This window comes from Macrobrachium rosenbergii, unplaced genomic scaffold (assembly GCF_040412425.1).
Source record: "Macrobrachium rosenbergii isolate ZJJX-2024 unplaced genomic scaffold, ASM4041242v1 60, whole genome shotgun sequence".
Lineage (NCBI taxonomy): Eukaryota > Metazoa > Arthropoda > Malacostraca > Decapoda > Palaemonidae > Macrobrachium > Macrobrachium rosenbergii.
Genome location: NW_027100732.1, coordinates 341,614 through 354,113, shown reverse-complemented (window position 1 = coordinate 354,113; position 12,500 = coordinate 341,614). Strand labels below are relative to the sequence as shown.

The 12,500-nt window shown below is 43.1% G+C and overlaps 1 protein-coding gene and 2 pseudogenes across 1 annotated transcript in view; 2 read left to right on the top strand and 1 right to left on the bottom strand.

Annotated features, from left to right (window-relative positions):
- The window catches only part of LOC136838289 (uncharacterized), a 10,100-nt gene extending 8,803 nt beyond the window's left edge, over positions 1–1,297 (top strand). The window contains exon 8 of the mRNA XM_067103168.1: positions 765–1,297. Coding sequence (XP_066959269.1) covers positions 765–1,252 — 488 coding nt within the window. The 3' untranslated portion in view covers positions 1,253–1,297. The remainder of the gene's footprint in view (positions 1–764) is intronic.
- A 1,128-nt stretch (positions 1,298–2,425) lies between these two features.
- Positions 2,426–10,657, bottom strand: LOC136838293 (oocyte zinc finger protein XlCOF6-like; annotated as a pseudogene).
- LOC136838304 (uncharacterized) overlaps positions 7,947–12,500 on the top strand; it is a 15,270-nt pseudogene continuing 10,716 nt past the window's right edge.

Below are 12,500 nucleotides of genomic sequence, written 5' to 3'. Positions count from 1 at the left end.
CTCTCTCAATCTCTCTCCCTCTTTCTCTCTCTCTCAATCTCTACCTCTCTCTCTCTCTCTCTCTCTCTCAATCTCTCTCCCTCTTTCTCTCTCTCTCAATCTCTCTCCCTCTTTCTCTCTCTCTCTCTACCTCAATCTCTCTCTCCCTCTTTCTCTCTCTCTCTACCTCAACCTCTCTCTCCCTCTTTCTCTCTCTCTCTCTCAATCTCTCTCCCTCTCTCTCTCTTAGTTCCTCATTGGACGGGTGGGTACCGTTCTCAGCTAGCACTCTGCTAGGCCCGAGTTCGATTCTCCGACCGGCCAACGAAGAATGAGAGGAATTTATGTCTGGCGACAGAAATTCATTTCTCGCTGTAATGCGGTTCGGATTCCACAATAACCTGTAGGTCCCCGTTGCCAGGTAACCAGTTGGTTCTTAGCCACGTAAAATAAGTCTAATCCTTCGGGCCAGTTCTCTCTCTCTACCTCAATCTCTCTCTCCCTCTTTCTCTCTCTCTCAATCTCTACCTCTCTCTCAATCTCTCTCCCTCTTTCTCTCTCTCTCTCTACCTCAATCTCTCTCTCCCTCTTTCTCTCTCTCTCTACCTCAATCTCTCTCTCCCTCTTTCTCTCTCTCTCTCTCTCTCTCTCTCTCTCTCTCTCTCTCTCTCTAGGAGGGCTGTTAATCAGCCCCTCAGTGGTCTGGTTAAAATTAGATATACTTAACTTTCTCTCTCTCTCTCTTTCTCTCACTCACTCTCTCTCTCTCTCTCTCTCCCTCAAAGGCTGGGCGGAGTTCGTGCACCTGAAGGCGCGGCTGTGGCGGGACTTCTACGTGGACTGGCTGACCCTCTCCGACGACCTCCACCTGACCTTCTACGAGCGGGTCAGGGAGGACCCCGTGGGGGAGATGAGGCGCATCCTGGCCCACCTGGACCTGCCCAGGGACGAGGGGCGCCTGGCCTGCGTGGCCACCCACGGCGACGGCCTCTTCAAGCGGCGGCCGTCCAAGAACCTGCCCCTGACCTTCGACCCCTTCACCAGGGACCTGAAGGAGGTGGTCTACGGCGCGGTGGACGACGTCGAAGCCGCCCTCAGAGAGCGGAGGCGGGGGCGGAGGACGGGGCAGGGGGGCGGCGGGGACGGAGGGGAGGGGCTGCCCCTCGCCCTCTACGAGTTCTACGACGCGCAGGAGGCCGAGGAGTTCAGGAGCAGGTCGAGGTCAAGGTCGAAAGCGAGGTCAAAGGGCGGGGAAGACGATGGCGTCTCTTAGTCTTAAGTCGATTTTTATTGTTTATATAATATATAAAATTTATTATCTCAGGTTTTCTTGACCCTTTTATATATATATATATATAAAAATTTATTATTTTTTTTTAATTTTAAACATTAAAAATTTCAAATTCTTAAAATGATTTTTTTGTATTTTTCAAAATCTACAAAATTTTCAAATTTTTTTTATTTGAAATTTCAAAATTGACGAATAATTGATGAATTTTTTCTATTTTTAAAAATCTGGAATTTTAAAGTCAAAAACTTTTTTTAAATTTGAAATTTCAAAATTTAAAAAAAATATTGAAAAATAAATTTTTTTTTATTTTTAAAGATCAAGTTTTTAAAATTCAGAATTTTTTTATTCAAAATTTCAAAATTTAAACAAAATTTAAACAATTTTTCTATTTTCAAAAATCTAAAATTATATACCAAAATTCAAATTTTTTATTTGAAATTTCAAAATTTAAAAAAATTTAAAAATAATTTTTTTCTGAAAATTTAAAATTTGAAAAAATGAAATTGTTCTTTTTTTTTGAAAAATTTGAAAATTCAAATTTAATAAAAAAAAAATGAAAATAATTTTTCTATTTCTAAAAAAAATCAATATATTTTTCTTGAAATTTTTGAAAATCAAAAAATTGAAAATTCTAAAATGCAAATAATTAAAAATTCTTTTATTTTTATTTTTAAAGGTTTAAAAATTTAATTTTTTTAAAAACTCAAAATATAGAAAAAATTAATCATATTTGCAAATTTTTTCAAGGTCAAAGGTCACAGAATGACCTCTGTTGACCCTTGACTTTCGATCGGAAAGGTGAGACAGCCTCCTGATTGGCCGAGAACTTGAATCCTAATCTCCGATTGGCTGTTATATGACCTCTTACCTTTAACCCTCGACCCTCCTGGATCATGGGCTCTGATTGGCCGACAGGAGTGACCCCTTCATCATCTGACCCTTGACCATCGAAGGTCAGCGACTGTTCGACCTCTGACCTGATAATAATCTAAATGGAAAATGAAAGAAAGAATTTATCTTTGTATTTATTTTTTATATATATATTTATTTACATATATATATATATATATATATATATATATATATATATATATATATATATATATATATATATATATATATATATATATATATATATATATATATATATATTGACACAGACCCATATTAAACCGACCTTAAAACTACGTAGACAAAACCAGGGAATTATGGGAACAATTTTGCTTAATTTCATTTTACAAAAAACTTTCTTTCGCCGGACCCTCACGAATGCGTCTTCATGTGCGCCTTGAGGCTGTTCGCCTGGGTGAAGCGGCTCGCGCACGCGCCGCACGCGTACGGCTTCTCCCCCGTGTGCGTGCGCGCGTGCGTCTTGAGGTCGTACGAGCGGTAGAAGCGGCTCGGGCACGCGCCGCACGCGTACGGCCTCTCCCCCGTGTGCGTGCGGGCGTGGATCTTGAGGCTGCTGGAGTGCGAGAAGCTCCGGCGACACTCCGGGCACGAAAAGGGCTTCTCGCCCGTGTGCGTGCGCGTGTGGATTCTCAGGTCGCTGTAGTTGGCGAATCGGCTCGGACAGGCGGCGCCGCAGATGCGGCCTCTCCCCCGTGTGCGTGCGGGCGTGTCGCTTGAGGTCGCTCGAGTAGGTGAAGGCCAGGTCGCAGTCGGCGCACGAATACGGCTTCTCGCCCGTGTGCGTGCGCGTGTGGGTCTTCAGGTCGCTGGAGTTGGCGAAGGCGCTGGGGCAGTCGGGGCACGAAAACGGGCGTTCGCCCGTGTGGATCCTCATGTGCCGTTTCAGGTCGCTCGAGTACGAAAAGCGGCTGGAGCATTCGGCGCACGAGAAGGGCTTCTCCCCCGTGTGCGTGCGCATGTGCGTCTTCAGGTTGCTCAGGAGGGAGAAGCTGTTGTGGCACTCCGTGCAGGTGTAGGGCTTCTCCCCCGTGTGCGTGCGCATGTGCCGCTTGAGGTGCCCCGAGTTGGAGAAGCTGCTGAGGCAGTCGGCGCACGAGAAGGGCTTCTCGCCGGTGTGCGTGCGCATGTGGATCTTGAGGCTGCTGGAACGGGAGAAGCTGCTGGCGCACTCCGTGCACGCGAACGGCTTCTCGCCCGTGTGCGTCCGCAAGTGCGTGCGCAGGTGACTCGAGTGCGAGAACCTCTGCTGGCACTCCGCGCACGCGAACGGCTTCTCCCCCGTGTGCGTCCTGAGGTGGTTCTTGAGGCTGCTCAGCTGCGAGAACCGGCTGGGGCACTCCGTGCACGCGAACGGCTTCTCCCCCGTGTGCGTCCGTATGTGCATCTTCAGGCTGCTGGAGTGAGCGAAGCCCCGCTGGCACTCCGGGCAGGCGAAGGGCTTCTCCGGCGCGTGGCGGGTCTTCGCGTGTCGCTTGAGGTCCCCAGAGGAGGCGAAAGTGACCTGGCACTCTGCGCAGGCGTAGGTCTTCTTGGGGGGTTTCTTCGACCCCTTCCTGCCGCTTTCGTGGCCCCCCTCCGGCTCCGGGAGCTCCCCGCAGGACACGAACGGTATCTCGTGGCCGTCCGCGTCATCTGCACCTTCCCCTCCCGCCGTGTCCTCCCTCCCATAATCCTCCTCGCAGCTTAGCGGGTCTCTCTCGACCTCGAACTCCGACCTGCACGAATACTTCTCCTCAATCTTCTCCGGATCGACGAATTCCGGCTCGGTCTTGATCTCCACGCAGGGCTCGACGAACACGGAGCCGTCGACCGTGACGGCGGGCTGGTCGTCCCCCGGGGTCTCCCGTTTGATGGACGGCGACGTCGAGCGACCTCCGGCTTCCATCTTCCAACGAGGGTCGAGTCTTCCCTCAGGCCCCGCGAACCATCTCTCCCCAGAATCCCAACGAGCTTCGACGTCTGCGGCTGGAATCGGACGCCGTTCCCGCCCGCCTCCGGCCTCTGAAACGAGAAAACGAGAGACAGTATCTCAGGAGGTGATTTATCCTAAGGAAATCTGACATCTTAAAAATAAGTTATGACATTCCATCATTCCCGTTTTATGTCCCGGGGGGGAAAAGCATTCAGATCGCGAACATCCAGACTGAGCCGTTCCGCACGTCCACAGAACCGCGCCCGGTTCCAAATTCCCTACGATTCTCGCCCGTCGTCGCTTTCGTGACCCTGAAGGTCACTCTCAGGTTAGGTCGTCCCAAATCTAAGAGACCGTATCGCTCTCCTCCCTACGTGCGTCTCGTCCCTTCTCACCGCGTGGCCATGCCACCGCGGTCACCTTCCCCGGGCCTCCTCCGATAGTTCTACGACTTTCGTGGTTCCTCTTCTTCTCTCATTTTCGATCCTGTCCATTTTAGTTACCCCTCACGTCCGCCCGATCGCTGGGAAAACTACGGAGACGTGGTCGTCACGTGAGATATTGGAACTTTGCTTTAAAATAATTAACCCTAAAAATAAGATTTGAGAGCTGTAAATATTTCCCAGGATTGGCTAACAATTTAAATTTAAGCTGGTTGGGTACAGCGATGCTTATGATGCCAATCTCCCTGATGGATTTGGCAGCGCTGGGGGGCACTGTGATTTTCCTGCTGGGTGAAAATGGAAATAGCTGTCCTTGACCACTCCAGCACCAATAAGGTCGAGGAAAGGTCGCGAAACGTTCGTGCATCAGCAACCGATCGAGATGTCGAGACCCCAAGGCGGATGAAGTGGACATACCTGCCAATCTGTATGCTCCTAATTCCGCCGTTCGAAAAACGGTCGGGTCGAAATCGCATCATCGAAGCTTTTCAGGAACTCGATATTTCGGCTGCTTCACATCAGGGGCCCTTTTAACAGACATGTACACATTTATCATATTTTGTTTTAGCACATGTTTCAATATGAACAATATCAGTTAGTGTACTATAAATTCAACATGAAAAAATGTGAAAAATGAGTGTCAAATAAATGTCAACATGAAAAACGAGCAAACAAATGTCAACATGAAAATCCATGTTGTAAGTTAATGCCTACTTAGGGAACTTCACTTTCCTAGCTTTCTGGTTTGCAAAGTCTCTCACTACATCCTGAAAGTTTAACTTTCGCAAAATACTGGTCTCTATGTACATAAGTGACAGCATGTTTAGACGCTGTTCCTTCATTTTTGCTCGTGTTTCATTTTTTATCAGTTTAAGCTTTGAAAAGCTCCGCTCTCCAGTACAGTTTGACACCATGAGACACAAATACAGGCGATATGCTATTTCAACATTCGGAAAGACTTCTTTCAACCCGTGTTGCAAGAGCATTCGATATACAATCAATTCAGTGCTACATTCTTGGTTTTCATTTTTGTTACGGAAATCATTGATATTTGCTGCAGCATAGGATGCAAAGTGAATCATTTCATCACTGAAGCTGGTCTCAATGTCAGAAGGATAATGATTAACTAACAAATCACAATGATGTTTAAGTGAATTCCTGTCCACTGTCATCACTTTAGACAAGAAACCATTGTAGTATTCAAGTGATCAGTAATTCATGAGGAGGAATTTGGTGGACTATGTATTGTGTTGGTGATCATACGTTATTATACAACGGTTATAAGTTATATAATAACATATCACTACCACCACAATACAGAGTCCACCATATTCCTCCTCATGCACATAATATTACATAACACCTTCAATATTAGACATATTTTATCAATATAGCTATTCTAGGCAACTTCACAGTTGAACCACTTAATATATATATATATATATATATATATATATATATATATATATATATATATATATATATATATATATATATATATATATATATATATATATATATATATATATATATATATATATATATATATATATATATATATATATATATATATTAAGTGGTTCAACTGTCATGTGAGGGTCCTTGGTTGCCAAACTGCGGTCTAGTTCCTTGGGGCATCGATGCCCACCAAGAAGGCTGCGAAACAACGACACTGACTCCTGAGAATTCCTTGATCTTGGCAAAATGGAGACACGGTCCTTCTCGGGATCGTCGAGAGATTCAGTCGGTTTGGAGACGATGTCAGTCTTACGTGTATACAAAATTCCTATGACCTTGGCATGGCAAGACTCCTCTGAGGAAATGAGTTAGGACTCCACGACATATGCTTTTGCAAGAAGGTGCAAGATGCTCCCCTTGCACAACCAAAATATGGCCCCCGACCCCAAACCTAAAGGAATACCTGGAGTCTCAGAGACCCAGGCCCCCTTAAAGGCTTAAAGGTCGTTTAGCGCTCAAGAAATCTGCGCAGGTTTGCCAAAGGTACAATATATCTGATACTCCTCGTTGCAGAAAACCCCAAGAGTCACCGCCACTCCTCAGCAGAAGTCCTTCGTCAACAAGTCCCACGGGCCAGTGACGTCCCTACTTCACGGAGTCCTTAAAAAAAATTGCTGTCCTAAGCATAATCATTCTGCTAGACGGCAAAATGAGAAAGTTGAACAACGTGACTTCCCTCCCACTCAGGTTCCTTTTTAGGCCGCGGGAGTGTGACGGTAAACGGCTTTGCTGTACGGGTGCGGTCGAGGCTTCAAGCGCCTGAAGAAGAATTCAAGGATGTCCAACGTCTATTCGTCCTGTCGGTCATGTTGTCAGAGACAGCGACAGGCCCGACACCCCAAGAAGACGACACTAAAACGGGAGAAATCTCTGCCGAGCATTCCTTAAAATGCCTGATACCATTTCCCGGAAAGACACCAAAACAAACGAGGCCGGGCAGAATGTCCTGGACAACTTGGCTGCAAAAATGACCACAAGACTCATGCAGCCACCTGTCACAGCTAAGTTTTGACACCTAAGTCGTGATGCCTTTGCAGAATGACAACGGAATCGCGGCTCACAGTTCGTATGAAATATTATACGTTTGAATAACAGCGCAAGGAAGCCATTAACTGCCGAAACCTAACCTAACCTGATTCTTCCGAACATCGCAACTGCGCAGGGTAAGAATAAAGAAGATCGGAATATAAACCAACAACAAGCCACCTTAGACCGAAGAATTTGAATTTGGCAGGTGCAGTGATTACCGCAGGGGAGAGTAACCTGCCTTCTTGCCAAGACTACCCAAGTGGATTACCCCAAAAGGATTACCCCATTATTGCCTTCTAAAATCCCCAAATTATTCATTTGCAGAAGAATCGATGGGAGATTTATCAACCTGCGAGACATCTGTAACCCTACACAAAACATGAACGTTGTATGTTACAGTGCCTGCACGCATACACCTGTACACCTGTACACTTACACACCTGTAGTTAACTTACATACAGTTATATGTTTATTCTTACTGAGGTATATGCCATCAGAACTTAATTCCAGTCATTTAAGTGAATTTAAGTAAGAGAAGCAGCTTCCAATTTGTGCACTGGAGGGTGTTGGAAGACGTTCGAGAATGTTGGAGGAGGTAGGAGAATGCTGGAGAATGTTGGAGGAGGTTAGAATATGTTGGAGGGTACTGGAGGGGGTTGGAGAATGTTGGAGGGTACTGGAGGAGGTTGGAGAGTGTTGGAGCAGGTTGGAGAGTGCTGAAATAGGTAAGGGGTGTTTGAGTAGATTGGGTGTTGGAACAGGCTGGGGGGTGTTGGAGAAGGTTGGAGGATGTTGGATCAAGTTGGAGGAAGTTGGAGAAGGTTGGAGGGTGTTGGAGCAGGTTGGGGGGGGGGTGTTGGAGATGGTTGGAGGATGTTGGATCAAGTTGGAGAGTGTTGGAACAGGCTGGGAGGTGTTGGAGGGTATTGGAGAAAATTGGAGAGCGTTGGAGGACATTGTAAGGTGTTGGAGGATTTTGGAGGAGAATAGAGGCTGTTGGAGGAGGTTGGAGAGTGTTGGAGGACACCAAAGGAGGCTACAGGGTGTTGGAGAGTGCTGGAGGAGGAACTTCCAGAGCCACTCTCGTTAACTTACTTAAAACAATAACAAAAAATATTTCAAACATCTTCTTTATTTAAGTAATACTCACTTAAGTCGTGTACTTATAAAAATGCGTCGGGGTCCCTCCTCTACTCAGGACGACTCTTCGAAGCGGCGACGGTCGCTACGACCTGCAGTGACCTGTAAGGTAAGGATAAGGGTTCAAGAGTCTGCGTAATGAATATTAACTGACTTTTCCTGTAACTCTTTCTCTCTCTCTCTCTTTCTCTCTCTCTATCTCTCTCTCTGTAGGGTTGACTTCAGCTGAAGATTTAAAGAAAGAAGGAGAGAGAAAGCAAGAGAGAAGGATGAAAAAAGAAAGTAAGAGAGAAAGAAAGTAAAAAGAAAAACAGAGAGAGAAAGAGAGAATGAAAGAGAGAGAGAGAGAGCCAGCTCTATAAGGCATCCAAAATTCAAGATGAAATGCAAGACCGGGGAAAGGAAGGGGGAACGGAGATCAAGTAAAAGGCCAAAGAAGAGCTGATGCAACATCTAGGGACCGAGGGAATACTGCAAGCGCTTTCCAGTACTGCCTACAGCACACTGCGCGAGGTGAACTGGCGGCACTAACCCCCCACAGGCCACCCCTTCAAGGAACCGCTAACCTCAGACAACTCACGATAACTGACAATGACTTGTGGTGACCTGGGATGACCTGAGATGATTTTGGATGACCTAAGACAAATTAAGGTAACTTACAGTGACTTATGATGACCTGGGATGACCTAAGACAAATTAAGGTAACTTACAATGACTTATGATGACCTGGGATGACCTAAGACAAATGAAGGTAACTCACAATGACTCAAGATAACGTACGAAGACTTAAGACGACCTTCAACGGCTGTTTCCACCTCGTTTGAACTGGGTCAGGTCAAGTCTCGGGGGTGGGGGGTGGCCTGGGGTTGACTAAACTGCTCCTGGTCAGGTGGGATATGGTGCCCTAGGTTTGGTTAGGTTAGGTTACAATCCTAAGTTAGGGCGGGATACAATCCTAAGCTAGGTTAGGATACAATCCCAAGTCATTTTAGGATGCAATCCTAGATTATTTTACGATACAATCCTAGATTAGGTTAGGCTACAATCCTATGTCATTTTAGGATGCAATCCTAGATAATTTTATGATACAATCCTAGATTAGGTTAGGCTACAATCCTAGATTATTTTAGGATACAATCCTAGATTATTTTAAGACACAATCCTAGGCTAGGTTAGGCTACAATCCTAGATTATTTTAGGATACAATCCTAGATTATTTTAAGACACAATCCTAGGCTAGGTTAGGCTACAATCCTAGATTATTTTAGGATACAATCCTAGATTATTTTAAGACACAATCCTAGGCTAGGTTAGGCTACAATCCTAGATTATTTTAGGATACAATCCTAGACTATTTTAAGACACAATCCTAGGCTAGGTTAGGATACAATCCTAGATTATTCTAGGATACATTCCTAAATTAGCTTAGAGGATACAATCCTACCTTATTTTAGGACAGAAATCTAGGTTAGGTTAGGATACAATCCCGCATTATTTTAGGATACAATCCTAGATTATTTTACGACACAATCCTAGGCTATTTTAGGATACAATCCTAAATCAGCTCAGGATACAAGACAATAACCACCCACCGCCCATAACAACATTCTAGGTTAATAATAACCTTAATTATAGTTACGTTAATTAACAATTATTATAGATAATTAACCAAATAGGGAATAATGAGAAATAACGAGAGAAATATAAATATAAATAATTAACTAAGAGAATAATGAAGCTGGTTAATAAATTCACATTAATTAACAATTATAAATATTAATTAACAATTATAAATATTAATTAACAATTATAAATAATTACCAAAAAAAGGAATTACAAGAAATAAAGATAAATGTAATAATAAGTTAAATAAAGAGAGAAATACACAAATAATTAACACCAAGAGAGGACGAATCAGCCATAGCCTACAATCCTATTAACAACTCAAGTTAACAATTATCTCCGTCACAATCATAATAATTAACAATTATGACAAATAATTAACCGAATGAGAGAAATGAAAGATAAATAACGAGAGAAATGTCAGAAAATAAGCGAAGTCAACTCGTAGCCTTAAATGACATCCTCGGTTAATAATTACCATTAATTGTATCTGTAAATAATTAACAATTACCCAAAAAAAACAATTAACCAAATGAGAGAAATGAAAGAAAATGAGAGAAAATGCGAATAACGAATAATAATAAAAGCCTCGAGTCTAATCCTTTATAAGCCAATGTCTTCACCCGTCCTTAATTAAGTTAATGACACTCCCTATTTAATTAATTACCCTTGAAAAAAATTTAAATTACAATCGATTGTTATCTAATGGCGTCATTAACGGCTTCAGTCGGCCGTAATGACAGATGGAGTTTGACACTTGACAGATGTAAACAATCGCTTCTTCTTCTTCGGTTCTCGAAGTGGGAATTGGAGGCTTTTTTTTAGGTGTTTTTTTATTGTTTTTCGAGTTTTTATGGGTTTTTTAAAGGTTTTTATCGAGTTTTTAATGGGTTTTTTTATTTTTTGGTGTTTTAGTGTTTATCAATGATTGTTTTTTTGGTCTGTGAGGTAAATTTGTCGAAAAATTCCTCTTTTTTGGTAATTTTCTTCCGTAACTACGAAGGCTTTTTTGGAATTTCTTTTTATTATTTTTTGAGTTTTTGTGAGTTTTTCTTATATATCTGAGTTACGATTTTTATATATTTTTATTCTGAGTTTTTAAATTTCGTTAGAGCTAGTTTTTGGGCCTTTTTTTTATTTAAGTTGGTCGAAACTCAAACATATTATTGAGTTTTGTGTATTTTGAGTTTTAAAACTATATATATAGTAGAGCATACAGCATATTTTAGGCATATTTTCCTGTGTATGCCGTATGCCAAGATTTCTGTATGCTACTGCTCACGTATGCTCAGATATCCCCCCCTGTATGCTAGTGCTTAAGTACGCTTAAAATGTACGCCCTATGCGGCCGTAAGCTCACAGTGCCTTTAATATAAGTCTGAAATTCCCCAATATACTAAAAAACTAATGATATAATCCTAATAAATTAAAATATAATTATTTAATCTATAAAATTACTTAAATAAGTAACTGCTTAACCCGTTTAGTACAGATTGGTCGCATAAGTGATTTACTTAAGAGCAAGTGGGCGAATTGGGCCCATAGGCAGACGGGGGCGGCAATTCGCAAGCCGTAACATACAAACCATTGTTAATCTAATGTGACTTTTTAGAGGGACGAAAGGACCCCTTAAATTAAGGGGTTCTCAGTCCCCCCCTTAAAATGATTCAAAGGTTTTTATAGGAGAGAGAGAGAGAGAGAAATATGTCTTCATAGAAAACGAGAATTCTAAGGTAAACCGTAAACATTCCACAGGACACCCGGAAATAGATCCTAAATTGGCCCTGCCCCTTCGATGAGGGATATTCGTGACGTCACGGGGTAACTGAGGGATCCTTCAGACCCTGCCCTTGAATCCTGCATGCGTCCTTCGGAGTCCTGTGAGGAGATATGGTCGAAATATCCTTCTGAAGTGGGACTTTTCTACGGGTCGGAAATGCTCGCCATTCCTTGGTGAGGTTTCTTAGCTTAATTAGGATTCATATTTGCAGCCATCCTACGACGTATGATATCCTGCCAAGGGCATTCACGGATCCTTCAGTGTCCTGAGGTGCTCTGCATGCGAATCCTTCCCTCCTACCTCCCCCCTCCCCCCAGTCGGAGGGAGGGGAGGAATATTCCACCTTCTGAGCACAAGGTCTTTTAACTCGTGAACGATTACGCTGACTAGACTTCCTTATTCCTATATTCGCCGCTTTTATTTCGTTATTATTATAATTTTTCATTAATATTATTATACATAAGGACAATACACATATGTATGCATGTATAGGTGTATGTATACACGAGTGTATGGACGTATAAACGCCCAAATATACTCCGAAGTGTTTACAAACGTATGTATTCACACACAGACCTTGAATGGAGAGTCCATTCTGAATCAGATAGGGGAAGAACCTTCTTATTTTCTCTCTTATCCTTCTTTATTATCAAGTTTCTTCTTTATTCATCGTCGTTCTTCGCTTCTTTGATGATTCCTTGTTCTTATCGTTTCCTTTCGGAAGGGAATGAGGGAGAGAGATGGAGAGAAATTGACAGAGAACGATGGAGAACGAGGAAGTAGGAATGGACCCGTCCATATCTCTCTCTCTCTCTCTCTATGTATCTTTCTGTTTCTCTCTCCCTGTTTCTCTTTGTTCTTCTAATTCTTTTT